This window comes from Mirounga angustirostris, unplaced genomic scaffold, assembly GCF_029215605.1.
Source record: "Mirounga angustirostris isolate CCGP_5_RB_7025 unplaced genomic scaffold, mMirAng1.0.hap1 SCAF_14, whole genome shotgun sequence".
Taxonomy (NCBI): Eukaryota; Metazoa; Chordata; class Mammalia; order Carnivora; family Phocidae; genus Mirounga; species Mirounga angustirostris.
This window is the reverse complement of record NW_026991722.1, coordinates 61396358-61422923: the sequence shown is the minus strand read 5'-3', so window position 1 is coordinate 61422923 and position 26566 is coordinate 61396358. Positions and strand designations below refer to the sequence as shown.

The following is a 26566-nucleotide window of genomic DNA, read 5'->3' as shown; positions in this document are numbered from 1 at the left end:
ATGGTACTTATCTCATGAGATTGTTAATGAAGATTAAATGACCCGACCAAAAAAAGGTGCTTGCACATGGCAAACAGTGCTTCACACATAGTAAAATCTCACTAAATATGATTGCTTAAGAATAAAGTTATTTATTTCCTATTGAAATAATTTGTCTTAAAATTTTTATTACATATGCTTAAAACCATTGAATTGTGTACTTTATATGGGTGAATTTTATGGTAGATAAATTATGCCTCAATAAAGCTATTTTTTAAAAAAAAGCTTACTACAAAGATTTGATTAATTTGAGTATTCATGACAGTGAGAATTAACTATTTTCACTGCAGCCCAAAACTCTTACCAGTACCATCTATCCTATGACCTAGGTTGAGGGAGGACAAGCACCTTTATGGTCAGAAGTGGACAGAACCTCAGATCTATAGTGGGGATGGAAGTATAGGCATAATGGGCAGAATGTCTCCCCCATTCATGTCTTCCAGGTAGATTTCCAGGTAGAGTTCTAACACTTAAATTTAATAGAATGTAAGTATCTCTCAATATGTTTTTTGGCAGATGTTTTTAAAGATTTAATTTACACTTACAATCCAAAGTCTCAACATAGTATTAAAAAAAATGATGTAAAGGTGGAGCATTCAGTTAGATCCCAAATACAACTAGTCAAGATGTTGGAATCATATGTAGATGTTTTTAAAAGCACTTATGTCAAAAAAGGAGATGTGTATCTTAAACTGGGCAAATACAGCAACTATTTGTTGACAATCATACTTATTGTTTGATGACTAGGAAATAATATTTTAAGTATTTCATTCTAGTAAATAAATTAGGACGTAACTTTTTTTTTTTTTTAAGATTTTTATTTATTTGTCAGAGAGAGAGAGAGCACAAGCAGGGGGAGCAGCAGAGGGAGAGGGAGAAGCAGGCTCCTCACTGAGCAAGGAGCCTGATGTGGGACTCGATCCCAGGACCCTGGGATCATGACCTGAGCCGAAGGCAGACGCTTAACGACTGAGCCACCCAGGCGTCCCTAGGATGTAACTTTTAAATAAGCATTTTACTGTGTTTTAGTTACCTCACAGAAAAGTAGTTAGGAATTTTATACTGATGAGAATAATCATCCACTCACCATTCAAAAAATCCTCTATTTCTTGTAGAAACACTTTCCTAGATATGTCTCCTCAGGCAAGGGAAACAAAGGCAAAAACAAACTAATGGGACTACACCAAATAAAAAGCTTTTGCACAGTGAAGGAAACCATCAACAAAACTAAAAGGCAACCTACTGAATGGGAGCAGATATTTGCAAATGATATAACCAATAAGGGATTAATATCCAAAATATATAAAAAACTTATGTAACTCAACACCGAAAACCCCAAGTAATACAATTAAAAATGGGCAGAGGACATGAATAGACATTTCTCCAAGGAAGACAACCAGATGGTCAACAGACACATGAAAAGATGCTCACCATCACTCATCATCAGGGAAATGCAAATCAAACCCACAATGAGATATCACCTCACACCTCACAGAACGGCTAAAAACAAAAATATAAGAAACAACAAGTGTTGGCAAGGATGTGGAGAAAAAGGAACCCTTGTGCACTGGTGGTGGCAATGTAAACTGTTGCAGCTACTGTGGACAACTGTATGGAGGTTCCTCGAAAAATTAAAAATAGAATTACCATATTATCCAGTAATTCTACTACTGGGTATTTATCCAAAGAAAACGAAAACACTAATTCAAAAAGATATACACACCTCTATGTTTATGCAGCATTATTTACAACTGCCAAGAAATGGAAGCAGCTCAAGTGCCCATCAATTGATGAATGGATAAAGAAGATGTGGAATGGATAAAGAAGACATAAAGAAGGTATGTGTGTGTGTATATACACACATCTACACAATGGAATATTATTCAGCCATAAAAAAGAATGAAATCTTGCCATTTGCAACAACATGGATGGATCTAAAGGATATGATGCTAAGTGAAATGTGTTGGTTAGAGAAAGATAAATACCATATGATTTTACTCATATTCAGAATTTAAGAAACTAAACAAACAAAGGAAAAAGAGACAAAGAAAAAAAAACCCTGGTGGTTACCAGAGGGTAGGTGGGTGGGGGGATGGGTGAAATAGGTGAAGGGGACTAAGAGGACATTTATCCTAATGAGCACTGAGAAGTGTAGAAAATTGCTGAATCATTATATTGTACACCTGAAACTAATATAACACTGTATGTTAACTCTACTTGAATAAAAAAAAAACCCCACCTATTTAAAAAAGCCTGCATTTCTGTAAAAGGCATCCGAATTGGCAAAGAAGAAGTCAAACTCTCACTCTTCGCAGATGACGTGATACTCTATGTGGAAAACCCAAAAGACTCCACCCCAAAATTGCTAGAACTCATACCTGAATTCAGCAAAGTCACAGGATATAAAATCAATGCACAGTAATAAGTTGCATTTCTATACACTAACAATGAGACAGAAGAAAGAGAAATTAAGGATCCCATTTCCAATTGTGCCAAAACCCATAAGATACCTAGGAATAAACCTTGCCAAAGAGGCAAAAGATATGTACTCAAAAAACTATAGAAAATTTATGCAAGAAATTGAAGAAGACACAAAGAAATGGAAAAACGTTCCATCCTCATGGATTAGAAGAACAAATATTGTTAAAATGTCTATTCTACCTAGAGCAATCTATACAGTCAATGCAATCCCTATCAACTTTTTTCACAGAGCTGGAACAAATAATCCTAAAATTTGTTTGGAGCCAGAAAAGCCCAAATAGCCAAGGGAATGTTGAAAAAGAAAACCAAGGCCAGTGGCATCACAATTCCGGACTTCAAGCTCTATTACAAAGCTGTGATCACCAAGACAGCATGGTATTGGCACAAAAACAGACACATAGATCCATGGAACAGAACAGAGAGCCCAGATATGGACCCTCAACTCTATGGTCAAATAATCTTTGACAAAGCAGGAAAAAACATGCAATGGAAAAAAGACAGTTTCTTCAATAAATGGTGCTGGGAAAATTGGACAGCTACATGCAGAAGAATGAAACTGGACCATTTCCTTACACCACACACAAAAATAAATTCAAGATGGATGAAAGACCTAAATGTGAGACAGGAATCCATCAAAATCCTAGAGGAGAACATAGGCAGTAACCTCTTCTACATCGGCCACAGCAACTTCTTTCAAAACACGTCTCCAAAGGCAAGGGAGACAAAAGCAAAAATGAACTATTGGGAAAAAAAAAAATGAACTATTGGGACTTTATCAGGATAAAAAGCTTTTGCACAGCAAAGTAAACAGTTGACAAAACCAAAAGACAACCAACAGAATGGGAGAAGATATTTACAAATGTCTTATCAGATAAAGGGCCAGTATCCAAAATCTATAAAGACCTTACCAAACTCAACACCCAAAGAACAAATAATCCAATCAGGAGGGGTGCCTGGGTGGCTCAGTCGGTTAAACGCCTGCCTTCGGCTAGGGTCCTGATCTCAGTGTCCTGGGATCAAGTCCCACCTCGGGCTCCCTGTCTGCTTCTCCCTCTTCCTCTGCCCCTCCCCCCTGCTCATGCACAGGCACTCTCTCTCAAATAAGTATATTTTTAAAAAATAGTCCAATCAGGAAATGGGCAGAAGACATGAACAGACATTTCTCTGGAGAAGACATACAAATGGCCAATAGACACATGAAAAAGTGCTCAGCATCACTCGGCATCAGGGAAATACAAATCAAAACCACAGTGAGATACCACCTCACACCAGTCAGAATGGCTAAAGTTAACAACACAGAAAACAACAGATGTTGGCAAGGATGTGGAGAAAAGGGAACACTTTAGCACTGTTGGTGGGGATGCAAACTGGTGCAGCCACTCTGGAAAACAGTATGGAAGTTCCTCAAAAAATTAAAAAACAGAACTACCCTATGACCCAGCAATTGCACTGCTAGGTATTTACCCCAAAGGTACAAATGTAATGATCCGAAGGGGCACCTGTACCCCAATGTTTATAGCAGCAATGTCCACAATAGCCAAACTATGGGAAGAGCCCAGATGTCCACTGACAGATGAATGGATAAAGATGTGGTCCATATATACAATGGAATACTACTTAGCCAACAAAAAAATGAAATCTTGCCATTTGCAATGACGTGGATGGAACTAGAGGGTATTATGCTGAGTGAAATAAGTCAATCAGAGGAAGACAATTATATGATCTCATTCATACGTGGAATTTAAGAAATAAAACAAAGGAGCATAGGGGAATGGAGGGAAAAATAAAACAAGATGAAATCAGAGAGGGAGACAGACCATAAAAGACTCTTAATCATAGGAAACAAACAGGGTTGCTAGAGCGGAGGGGGGTAGATGAATAGGGTAACCGGGTGATGAACATTAAGGAGGGCATGTGATGTAATGAGCACTGGGTATTATATAAGATTGATGAATCACTGAACTCTACCTCTGAAACTAATAATACACTATATGTTAATAAAAAAAATTCATAGCAGAAACTTAAAGTTCAATAATCAAGATATTCTGGATGCAGAAATTATGTTTTAAACAGAAAAGGATTTCATAATTTAGCTAATAACTCATTGAAGAAATTAAGTGTTCTACCTCAAAACATTGATTTTACGAAAGTGCTACAAATTTAATTTTTAATGCTTTTCTAAAGAAAAATCTAAACATTTATTAATTGTAATTGTTTGTAATTAATTATTTTTAAGACTTCTATGAAGGAATATTACATTTAACCCTTGTAGAAGTAAATATCCAGTTTCTGCTGTCCATAATCTGACTGATCTGATCATAGTATTCATATATGCATTAGTGTGCGGTTTTCAAATAAGTATCTGTGAATCATAAAAAAGCCTGCATTTCTGAATTCAAATACTATGAACTCTAGATTTTCCTAATTATACATAGCAAATAAAAGACAACATATTCTCAAAGCACTTGCCACCCTTCTCTAATATCTTCTCATTCTGTTCTTCTCTGATACATGAATCTATCTTTTGAAATAGGAATGACTACTGCATAAGAAAGGGATGCTATTATTTCTTGGAAGATGAGGTTTGTATCTTTTCCAAGTTCTGTATATCACAAAGAGGAGAGAAATCAAGCATAACAGCAATTCAGAAGTTTATGGAAAAGATGCTTTTTAAAGGTACAATTTATATTTAAAACCCAAAGTCTCAATTCAGTATGAGATGTTAGGAAAAAGAAAATGACTGGACATGAACAAAGACTGATGCACAAGAATAGTATTTTCAGACTTGACAGAAAAAAAAAATGGAGAGTCTGTCAAACAATAGGGAGGGGCACCTGGGTGGCTCAGTCGTTAAGCGTCTGCCTTCGGCTCAGGTCATGATCCCAGGGTCCTGGGATCGAGCCCCGCATCGGGCTCCCTGTTGGGCGGGGAGTCTGCTTCTCCCTCTCCCACTCCCCCTGCTTGTGTTCCCTCTCTTGCTGTCTTTCTCTCTGTCAAATAAATAAATAAAATCTTAAAAAAAAAAAAAACAATAGGGAAATAAATTTAGCCATATGTCAGGATACAAGGGCCTATTCAATGACATGGGAAGATGTTCACATCACATACAATGTTAAGTGAAGAGAACAGAATACTGTGCGTACAGTTCTTGTCTCCATTTCATACTGCACAAGTAGATTCACAGTGGATGCTTCTGGATGTTGAAATTATGGGTAACATTTCTTCTTTAAACATTTACACATTTTTTCTATATGAGATTCTGCTTACAATTACATGGAGGGAAAAGGTTATAAAAATATTTAGGAAAACATCTCCTCAAGTTCATTCTGCCAATCTCATCCTAATCAAACTCCCCAAAGCAAAATTGTATGGTAAGAACCAACGATTCATTCAGAAATGAACCCAAATCCCTTACTTTCCAATAAGATTCAAGATCAGTTTGAAAGCAGAATTGTAGAAGATTCTCACAGAATGAACAATCACTTTATGTAACAGGTCAATCCTAATAGTTGTGAAACACCATTCGTAAGGTTAAAATAAAAAATAAAATAGTAAGATATGCTCGCAACATAAAATTGATTTTTAATTGTTTTTTTAAAGATTTATTTATTTACTTGAGCATGAGAGAGAGACAGAGAGTGCCAGCGTGCGAGTGGGGGAAGGGGCAGAGGGGGAGAATATCCAAGTAGACTCCTGTGCTGAGCTCGGAGCCTGACATGGGGCTCCATCCTAGGAGCCATGAGATCAGGACCAAGAGTCGGTCACTTAACAGACTGAGCCACCCAGGCACCCCTGATATTTAATTATTCTAAAGTAGGTTTCCTGATATTTAGCATCTAATTTGTTTAAAATGAAATAGAAGAATATGTATGTGACAAAGGCTTACAATGACCCTTTCAAGCAATGAGGGTGTCCCCTTGACACTTAGAAGGACTGCTAGTGTCTCCCTCAGATGGCCTCACTAATGCCTTCTGATTGGCTGCTGGTAATGGGTCTTGCAGCATGAACACAACACTCTGGAGTCATTCTTCTGTAAGCATCTGCAGGCAGGCATTATTATTTTTTTTTACATTATTATTATTTTGTTAATCACCATACATTACATCATTAGTTTTTGATGTAGTGTTCCATGATTCATTGTTTGTGTATAACACCCAGTGCTCCATGCAGAACGTGTCCTCTTTAATACCCATCACCAGGCTAACCCATCCCCTCACCCCCCTCCCCTCTAGAACTCTCAGTTTGTCAGAGACCATAGTCTCTCATGGTTCGTCTCCCCCTCCGATTTCCCCCCGTTCAGTCTTCCCTTCCTGCTATCTCTGCACCCCAGGAGATGACATGGTTTTTAATAGAAAGTCAAGGTTCAAAAACCATTAGAAAAGTGAAGGAACTATATGTCAAATATCATCCACATTGTACAAGAACATTATGCCTGGGCGCCTGGGTGGCTCAGTTGGTTAAGCGACTGCCTTCGGCTCAGGTCATGATCCTGGAGTCCCTGGATCGAGTCCCGCATCGGGCTCCCTGCTCGGCAGGAAGTCTGCTTCTCCCTCTGACCCTCCCCCCTCTCATGTGCTTGCTCTCTCTCATTCTCTCTCTCTCAAATAAATAAATAAAATCTTTAAAAAAAAAAAAAAAAGAACATTATGCCTATCTTGCTCCTTTCTCTATTCTATTGGTACTTCCACTGAAGCTGACAATCCCTCAGCCTAATTACTCTGTACTCCTGTAAATCATGAAAGCTTACTTTTCTCATGGTAATATATTTGTTTTGCCTCATAGATTTGTTGAAATCTTTTCTTTTACCCCCATTGTTTCTTTTCAAGGTATACCAATTTAAAAAAATCCAGTCTTAAGCTAGCATCCCATAATACCACTTCCTTATTTTTCCACAGTGGTTCTTACTCTTTGAGGCTGTGTACTCTTTAGGAAACCGAGGAAAGCTATGGACCTCTCTCCAGAAAAATTCACATACATACACTTTGTGAAATAAGCACGCATTTTTTATATTTCAGGGGATTCACAGACTCTCGTCAGCCCCATTCAAGGACTCTAAGGATACTAACTCTTGGTGCACATGGCTTCTATGTTTTAGTTCATTATTATACAAATGCTTATATGGATTTGTCACTTAGCATGCTTTAAACATTATTTTTAAGAGACAACACCTGCTGCCATAAAAATTAGACAGGGATAAATTGATACAACCTTTATTCACTCAGTAGCTTTGTAACTGGAAGGTACATTCAATTACTGCAGCACCTATGGGAGCACTTCTACAACAATGAACAAGAAGGATGTGGGCCCTGCTGGCAAGAAGGTCACAAGGTAAAAGAAGGGCTGAGAGTCTAACAAAAGGATACCAAAATGACATGGCTGAAGAATTCCAGGCTGGACGCAGGGACAGCAGTCAAAGCTGATGTGATAAACTAGACAAGAGAAGATGACAGGCTGGGTTAGGATAGTTTTGGGGGGAACTAAGAAGATCTAGAATAAGAAACATCAACAGGGCTTGGCTGTTAGGTAGAAGTCAGAGATGACACAGAGGTTCTGCGTTGAGCACGTTGAGATGGGGAAACAGGAGAAGATGGTTTGGGAGAAAACAGATGGGTTCTCCTGTCCTGCTGTAGGTCCTAGCTAGCAGACAGCTGGATGAATGAGTGTGAGCTCAGAGAGATTGGGAGCTTTAGTAGCCAGAACAAAAACCATGGAAAAGGGTACAGTTGCTCAGAGAGGTGAGCCCAGGATAGAAATCTGAAGGACCAAGCGGAGTCTAAAAGAGGCAGGAAAAGATATCAGAGGAGAAAACTAGGAGTGTGTGGTTCCTTTCCTGTTCAGATGCCACTATCATCTATTTTCCTAAAGGAAATTTCTCTGAATCCTTTGGGCATCTTTAATCTTACAAATAGGTGGAGAGCTGTATAAACAAAAATGTTTACAAACATTTTATAATATGGTCTTGCTATAAATCAAAATCAATGTGTATTTATAGTACACATTAAAAACATTAAATAAATATAAAGGAAGCTTGGGAATAAGTTAAGTGATATCAGATAACAATCACTGCTTTCATCACATAATACTGTATATCTTTAAACCCAATATTAAGACAATAGAAACGTGAAGTAAAACTATTTATCATATTTCTAAAACATAATAGCTATGTATATGTATTACAACTTATGAAGTATTTTGATCACAATCCTATTTAATTCTTACATAAAAGCCATAATTAAAGTGCAGAGGAATTCTTTTTTTAAATGTTTTATTTATTTATTCATGAAAGTCAGAGAGAGAGAGAGAGGCAGAGGCAGAGGGAGAAGCAGGCTCCCCGCCTAGCAGGGAGCCCGATGCGGGACTCGATCCCAGGACCCTGGGATCATGACCTGAGCCGAAGGCAGACGCTTAACCATCTGAGCCACCCAGGCGCCCCAGTGCAGAGGAATTTTTATCCCCCTTCTGCCAATGAAGAAATCAACACTCAGAAAGGTAAAGGGACTCTCCTAAAACCACAGTCTAGAGAATGGCAGAGCAATTCCCACTAAACCATGATGCTCTCATGTGGTTCAGTATCATATGGGGAAAGAATTTCCTATTCTGTGAATTTTAAGTATAAACTTCGAGTGTGTGTGTGTGTGTGTGTGAGAGAGAGAGAGAGACAGAGAGAGAGAGAGGAACAAACACTGTTTTTACTTTGCACCATTATGCCACTACTTTTCGCCGGGCTGGTTGTACAGAGACACTGGTTCAAGTGGCTGAGTCTAGACCAGCAGTGCAGTAAGCAGCTGACTCACCTAATCTGCTGCGTCTAATCTCCTCTGGTGAGACGGGCCGCAGCTTTCTTTCTGCTTTGATTTCTTCTAATATTCTTTCATGGAGGCTCCGTGGCCGTGGTGGAGTGGGTTTCAGTTTTCTGGCTGAGACCTTGGGGGGAAAAAAAGTAATGGCTATAGACTTCAGTGGTTGTCTTTAAATAATTCTTACTGAAGTCCATTCCTCTAGTGCAGTATTATGAAATTGTATTTCATTGATTGCAACACTGACAAAGGACTACTTTAAGCAACAGGGAGATTACTGGATTTCACAGTAACTTAGTCATATGTGCTCAACCAATTGTAAGGAGTCAGTTTTGCTGAAGTTATAATTATGTTCACAATATGCTACCATGATAGGCAATCAACTGAAATGTAACCTATACTTTATTACTATTACTGTTTTTAAAAGTAACATTTCTGAGTAAATCATCACAACCTTCTTAGATTACTCTTGTTATCTTCTTTCTATAGTTGAAGAAATAAAGGCTGAGAGAGGCTGATTAATATCCTTAGGGACATGTGGCTACTAAACTGCACCATAACTCAGGTTGTTTTGAGTTAAATCATCTTAAGACAGCTTTGTATTGAATAATGTTAAGTACTTTTTCTGTGACTGAAGAGTATAACTTACAGTTAGGCTTCACCATTCTGAGAATAAAAGATCGGTGTAAAAACTACCTCAAGAGCTGAGTTCCAGAGACCACGTCCTACAGGACAGCACATTGCTATGTGACCTCCAACAAAGGGGAACACTCAGATCACATACCGGATTTAAAGGGGGTCTTGATCTGATGAAGTCCAGGATGATTTCATGAGCACTTTTTTTTAACCGAGGGGGAATATCACCGTTGACCTGAAAGGAGACAAAAAGTACAAGATCCATATGACTCTAGGATTATCATTATGTTTCTGGATACAGCTGTTACCTCAAAATTACTGAAAGTGTACTTTGGCTCTACCAAAGACGTATTTCGAATCAATAAAATGGAGAATAAATAGCTGAGTGATTCAGAGCAAAAATAACCATGTAGAATTGAAGAAAATACAAGTTCATAAAGTGAATCACTAGTTCTACCACTTGGTGAAAATATATACTAGATTCATCCTTTCCTACAAAAAGTTTCTAAAATTATGAATGTGAATGGAATAAATAATACTATGCTTATTAATTATTTTATAACTTATAAAGCCTTTTACTTCTTATTTTCATCCTTGTACAAAACTTAGGTATCAGGAAGGACTGGTGACTTGAGTCACATTCTACAAATAAAACTCAGGCTCATGTCAAGGAGAGTATCTGGGGCAGTCACACAATTAGTAAGTTCGAGAGTTTTGGTAGAGCCCTCATCTGCCTCTGACTCCTGCTCTTACGTACTCTCTTTATAGCAATGTGTTATAGAAAGAAAGTTTTTTTAAAAAGATTTTATTTATTTGATAGAGAGACACAGCGAGAGAGGGAACACAAGCAGGGGGAGTGGGAGAGGGAGAAGCAGGCTTCCCATGGAGCAGGGAGCCCTATGCGGGGCTCGATCCCAGGACCCTGGGATCGTGACCTGACCTGAAGGCAGACGCTTAACTGACTGAGCCACCCAGGTGCCCCTAAAAAGAAAATTTTAAAAGCAATTTAAGAAAACCCCAGAAACCCACAAAAAATAACAATTTGAACTCACATTCTGACCACCCCAGAAGGCACAGTCGTGACCATTTTGTCCTATTTATTTCCTAGTCTTAATATGAAAAAAATAGAACCTGCTAGGCATTTTCTGTCATGCTCCTCATGAAAGATGGATGAAAAAAGAAATGTTAACAAGTTATAAATTTTTAAAAATGACAAATACCTAATACTTCTCAAAATCCAGAAAATTAGCATACTGTTTTCATTAATGCCTGACTGAAAAATCTCCTTTCCCCTTCTACTTTGGAGACCTCTTTGATTACCCCATCATATTCTAATAACTTTATAATATCAATTTTGTTGGAGAGAAGAAAAAGATAATTTGGTTATTCCTCTTGCATCGATGGTTGATTTTTTTATTTCAGTAGGTTAGAAATGTTTCTTTATGCTTCACAACTCGTTATTGGAAATGTCACTTAAATTTTAGAATTATTGTAAAATTCGGTAAAATCTTTTTCAGGTTTTTTTTTTTAAAGATTTATTATTTGAGAGGAGAGAGTGTGAGAGCCCAAGGCGGGGGAGGGGCAGAGGGAGAAGCAGACTCCCAGCTGAGCGATCCCAGGACCCTGAGATCATGACCTGAGCTGAAGGCAGACACTTAACTGACTGAGCCACCCAGGTGCCCCTCAGGTATTTTTGTAAGACTGTAAGATTTCAGGGTGTGCACAGTTTTCTTGTCCTCACCAACCTTAAATACTACTTTAATTGCTCACAAGTCATTAATCAGTTGGTTATTCCTCAGTGCAGATGTATGAGCTTTGATTTTTTGTCCATGTTGCTACTTTGTGTCTACTGACAAATAACGTTAAATATATTTTTTTAAAAAAGGACCTGAATTGCCACTCCCAAGCCCAGTCTGCTCCCCAAATGCGACCCCTCTGAGTTCAGGGTGTGTGACAAGCCTGCTGTGACCTACACAGCATCCACTCTCTTCTTCCCTGGGCCACACCTCCCACCCCTGAATGAAGCCAGGATGGCCCATGGAAAGATTTAGGAGTAAAAGCTGCTTGAACTGCTAGTACTTGGTGTAAGGAGGGCATGTCTGCTAGCAGCCCACCTGGAGGCTCAACGGGACAGGACGACAGCCCCCTACCTATGGATTTGGTGTTACATAAGATTTTTTAAAAAATCCCTATTGTATGGAACAACTTAAATCAGACTTTCCTATTATTTTCAACTCTAATCCTGAGCAGGATAATACATATCTTTCTAGCCACTTTTCATATGACTTTACTTCAATGTTTATTTTCCATCACAACACCAGTGTTTAGGGAACTGGTTTAAATAAGGCCAGGGTTGTAAACTCCGTTCCCCAAACAAGCACGTAAGTTCAGTTTCCACACTAGTCAGAAACTGTGCCCTGGATCCCAATTACAAAATGTGCATCAGTGCTCATGAGGTAGATGGCAGAATGGTATGGAAGTGAGTCAGTGAAAGTCCATACCAGGATGAAAAAAAGTAACTTTGTGCTAATAATGTCATTCTGCTGCTGACTCAGTGAAATTATTTTCCTATAAATACAGAACACATACTGAAACAAGCTCTCTGAGCTGCAATGATAAATGATTCCTGGATGAACAAAATAGTAGAGCCACAAGTAAATAAGACATTTATACAACTTGATCTCATTTCTGAGCCACAATTTCTTAACTTCTAAATAACAGATGTTGTTTCTACATCTGCATTTTTAAAAAGTGAGTTATTTGAAGCTATTTGTTAGAATTAGAGCATTTTACTTAAACATTTTAGAAAAAGCCAACTGAAATGTCTTACACTTCTGTAACTTAATATTCTGAATAATATCCAATATGGCTAAGCCACCAACTCCAAACATCAGCACAACTGTACCGAAAACAGAGGATTACTATGGTATGGTTATGTAGTTCAAACCTGAGGATGAAATTAAAAACATCTCAGCATAGTATTTTGGGTAAACATAGACCATGTTTGAAAGCTCTCTGTGTTTACTCTTTATAAAAATATTTGTTTTTATTTATTTATTTATTTATTTATTTATTTATTTATTTATTTATTAATCACCATACATTACATCATTAGTCTTTGATGTAGTGTTCCATGATTCATTGTTTGGGTATAACACCCAGTGCTCCATGCAGTACGTGCCCTCTTTAATACCCATCACCAGGCTAACCCATCCCCGCACCCCTCTCCCCTCTAGGACCCTCAGGTTGTTTCTCAGAGTCCATACTCTCTCATGGTTCATCTCCCCCTCCGATATCCCCCCCTTCATTCTTCCCTTCCTGCTATTTCTTCTTTTTTTTTTTTTTTAACATACAACGTATTATTTGTTTCAGAGGTACAGGTCTGTGATTCAACAGTCTTACACAACAGCACATACCCTCCCCAATGTCTATCATGCAGCCGCCCCATCCACCCCACCCTCTACCACTCCAGCAACCCTCAGTTTGTTTCCTGAGATTAAGAATTCCTCATATCAGTAAGGTCATATGATACATGTCTTTCTCTGATTGACTTATTTCGTGCAGCATAATACCCTCCAGTTCCATCCACGTCGTTGCAAATGGCAAGATCTCATTCCTTTCGATGGCTGCATAATATTCCATTCCATAACATTCCATATATACACCACATCTTCTTTATCCATTCATCTGTCATTGGACATCTTGGCTCTTTCCACAGTTTGGCTATTGTGGTCATGCTGCTATAAATATCGGGGTGCATGTACCCCTTTAGATCCCTACATTTGTATCTTTGGGGTGAATACCCAGTAGTGCAATTGCTGGATCGTATGGTAGCTCTATTTTCAACTTTTTGAGGAACCTCCATACTGTTTTCCAGAGTGGCTGCACCAGCTTGCATTCCCACCAACAGTGTAGGAGGGTTCCCCTTTCTCTGCATCCCCGCCAACATCTGTCGTTTCCTGACTTGTTAATTTTAGCCATTCTGACTGGTGTGAGGTGGTATCTCACTGAGGTTTTGATTTGGATTTCCATGATGCCGAGCGATGTTGAGCACTTTCTCATGTGTCTGTTGGCCATTTGGATGTCTTCTTTGGAAAAATGTCTGTTCATGTCTTCTGCCCATTTCTTGATTGGATTCTTTGTTCTTTGGGTGTTGAGTTTGATAAGTTCTTTATAGATTTTGCATACTAGCCCTTTATCTGATATGTCATTTGCAAATACCTTCTCCCATTCTGTCGGTTGTCTTTTGGTTTTGTTGACTGTTTCTTTTGCTGTGCAGAAGTTTTTTATCTTGATGAAGTCCCAATAGTTCATTTTTGCCCTTGCTTCCCTTGCCTTTGGCCATGTGTCTAGGAAGAAGTTGCTGCAGCTGAGGTCGAAGAGGTTGCTGCCTGTGTTCTCCTTTAGGATTTTGATGGACTCCTGTCTCACATTGAGGTCTTTCAACCATTTGGAGTCTATTTTTGTGTGTGGTGTAAGGAAATGGTCCAGTTTCATTCTTCTGCATGTGGCTGTCCAATTTTCCCAACACCATTTGTTGAAGAGACTGGCTTTTTTCCATTGGACATTCTTTCCTGCTTTGTCGATGATTAGTTGACCATAGAGTTGAGGGTCCATTTCTGGGCTCTCTGTTCTGTTCCATTGATCTATGTGTCTGTTTTTGTGCCAGTACCATACTGTCTTGATGATGACAGCTTGGAATAGAGCTTGACGTCTGGAATTGTGATGCCACCAGCTTTGTTTTTTTTTTCTTCAAAATTCCTCTGGCTATTCGGGGTCTTTTCTGATTCCATACAAATTTTAGGATTATTTGCTCCATTTCTTTAAAAAAGGTGGATGGTATTTTGATGGGGATTGCATTGAATGTGTAGATTGCTCTAGGTAGCATTGACATCTTCACAATATTTGTTCTTCCAATCTATGAGCATGGAACGTTTTTCCATTTCTTTGTGTCTTCCTCAATTTCTTTCATGAGTATTTTATAGTTTTCTGAGTACAGATCCTTTACCTCTTTGGTTAGATGTAGTCCTAGGTATCTTATGGCTTTGGGTGCAATTGTAAATGGGATCGACTCCTTAATTTCTCTTTCTTCTGTCTTGTTGTTGGTGTATAGGAATGCCACTGATTTCTGTGCATTGATTTTATATCCTGCCACTTTACTGAATTCCTGTATGAGTTCTAGGGGTTTGGGGATGGAGTCTTTTGGGTTTTCCACATAAAGTATCATATCATCTGCAAAGAGTGAGAGTTTGACTTCTTCTTTGCTGATTCGGATGCCTTTTATTTCTTTTTGTTGTCTGATTGATGTGGCTAGGACTTCTAATACTATGTTGAATAGCAGTGGTGATAGTGGACATCCCTGCTGTGTTCCTGACCTTAGGGGGAAAGCTCTCAGTTCTTCCCCATTGAGAATGATATTCACTGTGTGTTTTTCATAGATGGCTTTTATGATATTGAGGTATGTACCCTCTATCCCTATACTCTGAAGAGTTTTGATCAAGAAAGGATGCTGTACTTTGTCAAATGCTTTTTCTGCATCTATTGAGAGGATCATATGATTCTTGTTCTTTCTTTTATTAATGTATTGTATCACACTGATTGATTTGCGGATGTTGAACCAACCTTGCAGCCCAGGGATAAATCCCACTTGGTCGTGGTAAATAATCCTTTTAATGTACTGTTGGATCCTATTGGCTAGTATTTCGGTGAGAATTCTTGCAGGCAGGTTCATCAAGGATATTGGTCTGTAATTCTCCTTTTTGATGGGGTCTTTGTCTGGTTTGGGGATCAAGGTAATGGTGACCTCATAAAACGAGTTTGGAGGTTTTCCTTCCATTTCTATTTTTTGGAACAGTTTCAGAAGAATAGGTATTAATTCTTCTTTAAATGTTTGGTAGAATTCCCCTGGGAAGCCATCTGGCCCTGGGCTTTTGTTTCATGGGAGATTTTTGATGACTGCTTCAATTTCCTTAGTGGTTATAGGTCTGTTCAGGTTTTCTATTTCTTCCTGGTTCAGTTTTGGTAGTTGATCCATCTCTAGGAATGCATCCATTTCTTCCAGATTATCTAATTTGCTGGCATAGAGTTGCTCATAATATGTTCTTATAACTGTTTGTATTTCTTTGGTGTTGGTTGTGATCTCTCCTCTTTCATTCATGATTTTGTTGATTTGGGTCCTTTCTCTTTTCTTTTTGATAAGTCTGGCCAGGGGTTTATCAATCTTGTTAATTCTTTCAAAGAACCAGCTCCTAGTTTCGTTGATCTGTTCTACTGTTCTTTTGGTTTCTATTTCATTGATTTCTACTCTGATCTTTATGATTTCTCTTCTCCTGCTGGGTTTAGGCTTTATTTGCTGTTCTTTCTCCAGCTCCTTTAGGTGGAGGGTTAGGTTGTGTACTTGAGACCTTTCTTGTTTCTTGAGAAAGGCTTGTATTGCTATATACTTTCCTCTTAGGACTGCCTTTGCTGCATCCCAAAGATTTTGAATAGTTGTGTTTTCATTTTCACTGGTTTCCATGAATTTTTTAAATTCTTCTTTAATTTCCTGGTTGACCCATTCATTCTTTAGTAGGATGCTCTTCAGCCTCCATGTATTTGAGTTCTTTCTGACTTTCCTCTTGTGATTGAGTTCTAGTTTCAAAGCATTGTGGTCTGAAAATAGGCAGGGAATGATCCCAATCTTTTGGTACTGATTGAGACCTGATTTGTGGCCTAGGATGTGAACTACTCTGGAGAACGTTCCATGGGCACTAGAGAAGAATGTGAATTCTGTTGCTTTGGGATGGAAGGTTCTGAATATATCTGTGAAGTCCATCTGGTCCTGTGTGTCATTTAAAGTCTTTATTTCCTTGTTGATCTTTTGCTTAGATGATCTGTCCATTTCAGTGAGGGGGGTGTTAAAGTCCCCCACTATTATTGTATTGTTGTCGATGTGTTTCTTTGCTTTTGTTATTAATTGCCTTATATAATTGGCTGCTCCCATGTTAGGGGCATAGATATTTACAATTGTTAGATCTTCTTGTTGGATAGATCCTTTAAGTAGGGTATAGTGTCCTTCCTCATCTCTTATTATGGTCTTTGCTTTAAAATCTAATTTGTCTGATACAAGGATTGCCACCCCAGCTTCTTTTGGTGTCCATTAGCATGGTAAATGGTTTTCCACCCCCTCACTTTCAATCTGGGGGTGTCTTTGGGTCTAAAATGAGTCTCTTGCAGACAGCGTATTGATGGGTCTTGTTTTTTTTATCCAATCTGATAGCCTGTGTCTTTTGATTGGGGCATTTAGCCCGTTTACATTCAGGGTAACTATTGAAAGATATGAATTTAGTGCCATTGTATTGCCTGTCAGGTGACTTACTGTAAATTGTCTGTGTTCCTTTCTGGTCTATGTTATCTTTAGGCTCTCTCTTTGCTTAGAGGACCCCTTTCAATATTTCTTGTAGGGCTGGTTTCGTGTTTGCAAATTCCTTTAGTTTTGTTTGTCCTGGAAGCTTTTTATCTCTCCTTCTATTTTCAATGACAGCCTAGCTGGATATAGTATTCTTGGCTGCATATTTTTCTCATTTAGTGCTCTGAATATATCCTGCCAGTCCTTTCTGGCCTGCCAGGTCTCTGTGGATAGGTCTGTTGCCAACCTAATGTTTCTACCACTGTAGGTTACAGATCTCTTCTCCCAAGCTGCTTTTAGGACTTTCTCTTTGTCTCTGAGACTCGTAAGTTTTACTATTAGATGTTGGGGTGTTGACCTATTTTTATTGATTTTGAGGGGGCTTCTCTGTGCCTCCTGGATTTTGATGCCTGTTTCCTTCCCCAAATTAGGGAAATTCTCTGCTGTAATTTGCTCCAGTATACCTTCTGCCCCTCTCTTTCTTCTTCTTCTGGGATCCCAATTATTCTAATATTGTTTTGTCTTATGGCATCACTTATCTCTAGAATTCTGCCCTCATGATCCAGTAGTTGTTTATCTCTCTTTTTCTCAGCCTCTTTATTTTCCATCACTTGGTCTTCTATATCACTAATGCTCTTCTGCCTCATTTATCCTAGCAGTTAGAGCCTCCATTTTTGAATGCACCTCATTAATAGCCTTTTTGATTTTGACTTGGTTAGATTTTAGTTCTTTTATTTCTCCAGAAAGGGTTTCTCTAGTATCTTCCATGCTTTTTTCAAGCCCAGCTAATATCTTTAAAATAATCATTCTGAACTCTAGTTCTGACATCTTACTAATGTCCATATTGATTAGGTCCCTGGCAGTCGGTACTGCCTCTTGTTCTTTTTTTTTTTCAGGTGATTTTCTCCATCTTGTCATTTTGTCCAGAGGAGGTGAGATGAATGAGAGAATAAAATGCTAACAGGGTAACAACGTCCCCAGAAAAATAGACACTAAACAAATCAGAAGAGACTCTGATTCCTTAGATCAGGGGCTCCTATCCTTCTGGCCCAAAAGAATGTCCATTAGCTGCACGCAGATGTTTTTATTCTCTGAGCCCTGGAGTAAAGGGTGTGAGAGCCTTCACACACACTTACATCCTCATGACCCATCAGCTCTGCTGCTTTTAACCACTCACTCACTTCTGCATGTTGGACCACCACTGACCGATCACTAATTCAAGAGAAGCGCTCCGGCTCCCTCGCGTGGCTCAGGAGAAAGCCAAAATATTTGTTTTTAAAGAAATTAGAAAGTGGCATTATACTGATAAGAATAAAAAAAATTTTTAACATCCAGTTTTTGAAGTTAATTAAATGAGTAGTTGAATTTCCACTCTCATTTATCAGATACATTTACATAAAATAAGGAATTAATAAGAATTTTAGCTTTTTAGACTGAAAACTTGAAAACTTCCCCACATGAACCTGCTCACATTGGAACCTCCATCTGCCCAGCCCCTTGCTTAGTATACACTTACTTAAATGAACTGCATGGATTTAGCATGAAAAGGAAAACAACAGTGGCTACCATGAAGGAGAAACATCTATCCATTTGTCTTCATTTCCTACCCACAGCCTCCAAGTTCAAAAAATGTATTATTTATAGCTAAATAGATTAAATGGCAAGCAGATGAATCACTGATAATTATTATAAAGAACACATTTATAAAATCACCTGTCATTCTGAAGCTCACAGAACCTTCAACAAACAAAAAGCTTAAATAACTTGAGTCTTGAAAAAACTCTTTTTTCTATTTTTGTCTTAAGCAAAGCAGAACCACCAATGGTGACATAAGATTACAAGTAAAGGGGCGCCTGGATGGCTCAGTCGTTAAGTATCTGCCTTCTGCTCGGGTCATGATCCCAGGGTCCTGGGACCGAGCCCCACATCGGGCTCTCTGCCCCTCAGGGAGCCTGCTTCTCCCTCCCCCACTCCCCCTACTTGTGTTCCCTCTCTCGCTGTGTCTCTCTCTGTCAAATAAATAAATTTTAAAAAATCTTAAAAAAAACCCAAACAACTGGGCGCCTGGGTGGCTCAGTTGGTTAAGCGACTGCCTTCGGCTCAGGTCATGATCCTGGAGTCCCTGGATCGAGTCCCGCATCGGGCTCCCTGCTCGGCAGGGTGCCTGCTTCTCCCTCTGACCCTCCCCCCTCTCATGTGCTCTCTCTCTCTCATTCTCTCTGTCTCAAATAAATAAATAAAATCTTAAAAAAAAAAAAAAAACAACTAAAAATGTACAAAGCTGATCTATAGTTTATGGATTAATATTGGGCCCCAATCAGATTTCTTTTTTCCCTCAGCCTTATTGAGGTTGAACTGACAAAGAAAAATTATGCATATTTAAAGTGTACAGCATGATTATCTGATATGTGTATATGCATTGTGAAATGCTTACCACAACCAAGCTAATTAACACATCCATCACCTCACACAGTTACTGGTTGTTGTGTGTGTGTGTGTGTGGGGGGGGAACACTTAAGATGTATGCTCTTGGCATATTTCAAGTACACAATACAGTATTATTAACTATAGTCACCATGCTGAGTCCCCAGAACTTACTCATCTTATAACTGAAACCTGTGACTTTTGACCAACATTTAACCAACATCTTTCCAGTTCCCCCATCCCTGAGCCCCTGGAAACCTACTGTTCTACTCTCAGCTTCCATGAGTTTGATTTCTTAAAGTTCACCATACAAGTGAGATCATACAGTATTTGTCTTTGTGTGCCCAGCTTATTTCACCTAGCATGATGTCCTCCAGGTTCATCCATGATGTTGCAAATGGCAGGATTTTCTTCTGTTTTATGACTGAATACTATTCTACTGTAGATGCATACACGTTTTCTTTATCCATCCATCTGTTGACATTTAAGCTGTTTCCATAACTTGGCTATTGTGAATAATGCTGCAATACACATGGGAGTGCAGATATTTCTTTGAGATCCCAATTTCATTTCCTTGAGGTGATGACCTGGTCTGTGTCTAATATTTTAGCCTCTCCTCCTCTTTCCATATTTCAGTAGTTACAGTACTGAAGTGGAAAACATACTCTATATCCAGTCTCCACCTCATTTGGGCTTTATTTTATAATCAGGCTATTCAGTGTTTCTCTGTGCTCTGAGCTTCTTAGAAAACTCAGTAAAAATCCTTTTTCTCCCTCTTCTTAAAATTTTATAGAAAACAGGTTGTCTCACTTTTTAAAACCAGTATCTGTATATATGTATATATACATATATATGTACATGTAACATGCCCAAAATGCTATTGAGTTGATGGCAGAACTGAGATTCTAACATAGTCACCCTATTTCCAGAGTCACTGCTCTTAATTAAGCATCATACATATTGTCTAAAACACATCTAAAGAGATGTTTGATCTTACTCATAAAGAAATGGAAATTAGATGAGATCAGACCTGTAAAACTGGTAGATAAAAGTTTGAGAGTGTAACACAGTATTAGTGAAGAATACAGAACAGGCATTCCTATACACTTACAAAGGAATAGCTTTTTTGAATTAAAAAAATATATGAATGGAATCCTATGTAGGGCTTTTTGTGGGGTTGGCTTTTATTGCTCACCATTATGTCTCAGAGATTCAGTTACATTGTGGCATGTAGGAGAAATTAATTTCTTTGCTCTTATTCCATTTATTTGCTCACAATTTATTTATTTCACTGTTGGTGGACATTAGGTCACTTCCACATTATGGTACTGCAAAAATGCTAGTTAGTATATTCTTGTGTAAGTCTTCTGGTGCACAATGTACACACCTGTCTTATTTAAAGAACTCCCTGCCTACTTCAAGGTCATAAAGACGTTCTCCTATGTTACCTTTTTGAAGTTTTATTGGTTTACAGTTGGAAGAGGTCAGTGAGAGGACATGACCACTGGCTGGACCTGGGCAATTCGAGGCTCCTTACCCCCCACACCCTGTCTTTGGAATGTACATTCCATAACTGTTCCTGTACTAAGAGCTACTACTATGGGCCACATTTTTTTTTTTTTTGTCTATAATGTTCTGCTGTAAACTGGACACTTAAAAAAAATATTGTAAGAACTCTAGATTTTGATCTCTCCTTGCAGGGGATGGGTATTGTTGTTTATTTGCTTGGTGACTTGTGTACACTAATTCTGTTAAGTCTACTTCCCCTGCCACATGTAGGTTCGAATGTCTCTGCTCAGTATTTTTTTTTTCTCATTAAAATTCTTGTTTTTATTTTTAAGCTTGGCTTCCTAGGGGTTGCCCCTGGGTCAGCAAAGTACTTAGCGATCAGCCAATGGTAGGTCAGAAGTAGTACACAGTGACGCCAGTAAGGTTCCCTTCCTTTATCACGGGAGTTAAATGCCCAGTTTTTACTTTCTGCATTCACAAGACCTCTCTATTTGGCCAGGGACAAAGAGCTCACCTCCTCAGTCTCTCCCAAGTGGGCCCAGCACGAGTACAACCTCTGAGACCCGCAGGAGTAAGTGGGATCTTACCCAACTTTGTCCTGTTTCCTAAGTTACTTTGTTCAATTTCTGAGTGGTCTTAGCCACAACTGAGGCCACAGTCTAGCCTCCTTAGCTCTCCTAATTGTCACCCTCTCTACTGCTTTTGATAATGGCTCTTTACTGTTCCAAATAAAGCCATGTTCTATCCTGGTCAGCTGGGCAGAACTTCTAAGATATGGAGCTGGCACCAAATGGGGTGGCATGGGAGCCATCTCTGCCTAAAATGCCAGACTCCCGCTGTTTTCTTCCTTATATTTTAACATTTCAAGTAAATGAAAGGATTCTTGCCATTAAGCACAGAAGCACTGAATCCTCAAGTGACTTTTTTCATGAGACAGCATGTCTGTAAATATATGAAATGTTGCTACTCACAGCCGCCATAATCCAAGAACTTATTTAGCTTTTTGTCAAAAGAAACCACCATCCAAAGATGAAACTACATGGTTAAAACTTGAATCTTCCTCTACACACACACATGATAAAGAGTAGCCTGATAATGCATGCGTAACTGTGGAATTCAAACAATAAGTGTGGTATGCAGAAAGGAATATATTGTAGTATTGAAGTCTATTTCTTTTAGAGAGTAGATGTCAACTTTGGGGGTAAATTTGCTTACTGAAGTACAATGTATATATGGTAAAGTGCAGAAATCTTAATTATATGAAAACGAACATAACCTATTGAACCATCATCCAGTTCAAAATCTAGAATACTAGCAGCTCTCTGGTGCCTTCTCCTAGTTGCTACCCCACCTCCACCTGTGATAAACACTATTCTGACTTTGATTACCACAGATAAGCTTTGCTAGCTTTGAACCTAGCCCAAGTCACTCATTTACATTTACCTGCTCTGAAACATCTGAGTTTGCTGTTATATCCCAGGCTGAAGCCTGGAAAAACCAGATTACATTCATAATATACTAGGAGGAGGTCAAAGAGAATCACATGCAACATTCTCAAATTCATATAAAATACTCATAACTAAGAAATTTATTTCATTAGACTTGAGAGATCTGGTCAATAGGCCCAAAAGTCATTCCTTATATTTACAGTTAAGTGCATTTTTGCTATTCAACTTTTGTCCCAAATCCTTAAGCATAAAAATTATTTTTAGTATCCATGATAATAACACAAAAACATACAGTTTAAGATATTAAATCATACTAAAAATTATTTTTGTTGCCACCCACTACAGCCTCCCCTTTAGCAATGTTTTGGAAATGGAAAACATTAAAAAAAAAAAGGATTTATTTATTTGAGAGAGAAAGAGAGAGAGAGAAAGAGCGCATGTGCATGGTGGGGAGGGGCGGAAGGAGAGGGGAAGGGACAAGCAGACTCCATGCTGAGTATGGAGCCCAACACAGGGCTCAATCCCATGACCTGAGCCACAACCAAAAGTTGGAGGCTTAACCGACTGAGCCACGCAGCTGATATTAGTTCAAATTCGACTGTTATAAAGGTAAGATATCAACTGTAATCTCCAGGGAACTACTAAGAATAAAAGCTTAAAAACTACAGAAAAAATGGGAAGAGAATCTAAATGGGATATAAGAAAAAAAAAATCACAAAAGAAGGCAGCAATGAAAAAATTAGAGGACAAATGAGATTTAAAACATATAGAAAATAAATATCAAAAGGCAGAAATCAATTCTTCCTTGTCAGTAATTGTGTTCAGTATAAAGGGAATAAACTCTCTAACTGAAGAAATTGACAGAATGGATAAAGAAAACATGATCCAACTTTGTGCTGTCTACAAGAGACTCAACTTAGATCCAAAGACATGAATAAGCTGAAAGTGAAAGTATGAAAAAAGATATTCTATGCAATCAGTAATCAAAGGTGAGCTGGGCTGGCTATATTAATATCAGACAAAATAAACTTTCAGACAAAAACTGTCACAAAAGACAAAGAAAGACATTATACACTGATAAAGGGTCAATAAATCAAGAAAATATAATAATTATAAATACAAACACACCTAAATATATGAAGCAAACATAGAAAAAATTAAAAATAGAAATAGTTCTATAATAATAGTTGGAGACTTCAATAATGGACAGAACAACTAGAGAGATCAGTAAGGAAAGAGATAACTTGAACATATAATCTAACTTAAAATAAACCAACTCACATAGAACATTCTACCCAACAGTCTTTTTCTTAAATGCAAAAAGAACATTCTCCATGTTAGACCTCAAAACAAGTCTCAACACATTTAAAAAGACTGAAATACAAAGCATCTTTTCTAATCACAAAGAAAGGAAAGAAACCACTAGCAGAAGGAAAGCTGAAAACATTCACAAATATGTGAAATTTAAAAAACAAACTCCTAATAACCAGCAGGTCAAAGCAGAAATTACGAGTAGAATAATAAAGTACTTTGAAATTAATGAAAATGAAAACACAACATACAAAAACTTATGGAATGCAGTAAGAACAGTGCTCAGAGGGAAATTCATAGAGGTAAAGACCTATATTAAGAAAGACAATCTCGGGGTGCCTGGGTGGCTTAGTTGTTAAGCGTCTGCCTTCGGCTCAGGTCATGATCCCAGGGTCCTGGGATCGAGCCCTGCATTGGGCTCCCTGCTCAGCAGGAAGCCTGCTTCTCCCTCTCCCTCTGCCACTCCCCCTGCTTGTGCTCCCTCTCTCGCTGTCTATCAAATAAATAAATAAAATCTTGAAAAAAAGAAAGAAGATATCAAATCAATAACCTGACTCTATATCTTAAGGGTGTAAAAAGAAAAAACAAGCTAAACCCATCACTTGCACAAGGAAGGAAATGATAAAGATTAGAGAAGAAATAAAGAATAGAAAAATAGATGAAAATAACAAAGCCAAAAGTTGTTTCACTGAAAAGATCAACAAAATTGACAGACTGACCAAGAAAAAGAGAGGATTCAAAATACAAATATTGTAAGTGAAATCAAAGTAGAGACATTAATACAGGCCTTACAGAAATACAAAGCATTATAAGAGAATACTATGATCATTGTACATTAACAAATAAAATAATCTAGGTGAGAGGAACAAATGCCTAGAAAGACATAAACTACAAAACTGATTAAAAAGGAAGGAAGGAAGAAAGTGATGGAGGGAGAAAGTGAGGAAGTAGAGAGAAAGAGAAAGGAGGGGCACCTGGGTAGCTCAGTTGGTTAAGTGTCTGACTCTTGATTTAGGCTCAGTTCATAATCTCAGGATCATGAGACAGTGCCATGTGTTGTGCTTAAGATTCTCTCTCTCTCTCTCCCTTTGCCCCTCGCCCCTGCTCACACACTCTCTCTCTCAAAAAAAAAAAAAAAAAGAAGAGAGAAAGGAAATCTGAACAGACTTGTAATAGGTAAAAAAATTGAGTCAGCAATCAAAAATCTCCCAAAAAAGAAGAGCCCAAGACAAGAACACTTCACTGGTAAATTCTACTCAAACTTTTATTTTATTTTATTTATTTAAATTCAATTAGCCAACATATAGTACATCATTAGTTTCTGATGTAGTGTTCAGTGATTCATTAGTTGCATGTAACACCCAGTGCCCATCACATCACATGCCCTCCTTAATGCCCATCACCCAAAAAAGAATTAATCTCAATCCTTCCCAAATTATTCCAAAAATTAGAAAAGGAGGTAACACTTCCTAATTTATTCTATGAGGCCAACATTACCCTCATATCAAGCTAGACATGGACATTATAATACTATGGATTAAATCAGTTCTGAATAGGGATGCTAAACTCCTAACTCCTAGTAAGCTGACTTTAGCAGTATATTAAAAAGGATTATACATCATGATCAAGTGGGATTTATCCCATAAATGCAAGGATGGAAATATACACCACATTAATGGTAATATACCACATTAATGGAATGAAACAAAAGAACCCACACAATTGTCTTAATTGATGCAGAAAAAGGATTTGACAAAATTCTCACACCCTTCCATGATAAAAACACTCAACAAAGTTGGAATGGAAGGAAACTTCCTCAGCATGATAAGTCATTTGTGAAAATCCATAGCTACTCAATGATGAAAAACTGAATGCTTTCCCCCTAACATCAGAAAGAAGACATGGATGCCTGCTTTTTCCATTCAACACTGACATTTCTAGACAGGATAATTAAAAGGCACCCGATTGGAAAAAAAACAAAACAAAGGCATCCAGATTGGAAAGGAAGAAGTAAAAGTATCTCTCTTCACAGATGACATGATCATATATATAAAAAAATATCCTAAAGAATCCGTCAAGAAAACTATTAGTGCTAATAAACTCAGCAAAGTTGCAGGATATAGGAGCAACGTACACAAATCAGTTGTATGTGTACATATATGTATATATAGTATGTATATGTATGTATAATGTATATACATTAGAAATGAATGGCCCAGAAAAAAAACAAAGAAAACAATCCCATTCCTAGTAACATCAAAAAGAATAAAATACTTAAGAACAAATATAACCAATGAAGTGTAAGACTTGTATACTGAAAACCATAAAACACTGCTGAAAGAAATAAAAGAAGATATAAATGAATGGAAAGACATTCAATGTTTATGGATTGGAAGACTTAATATTGTTTAGATGACAATATAACCTAAAGTGATCTAGAGATTCAATACAATCTCTATCAAATTCTTAATGGTATTTTTTGCAGAAATTGAAAAACCTACTCTAAAATTCACATGGAATCTCAAGGAACCCTG

The 26566-nt window shown here is 38.0% G+C and overlaps 1 protein-coding gene across 3 annotated transcripts in view; it reads right to left on the bottom strand.

The window, feature by feature from the left end:
- The window catches only part of SPIRE1 (spire type actin nucleation factor 1), a 205197-nt gene that overhangs the window by 36371 nt on the left and 142260 nt on the right, over positions 1–26566 (bottom strand). For all 3 annotated transcript variants that reach the window (XM_064577986.1, XM_064577987.1, XM_064577988.1), the window contains 2 exons: positions 10102–10188; positions 9315–9444 (listed from right to left, as the gene is read on the bottom strand). In XM_064577986.1, coding sequence (XP_064434056.1) covers positions 9315–9444; positions 10102–10188 — 217 coding nt within the window. The remainder of the gene's footprint in view (positions 1–9314; positions 9445–10101; positions 10189–26566) is intronic.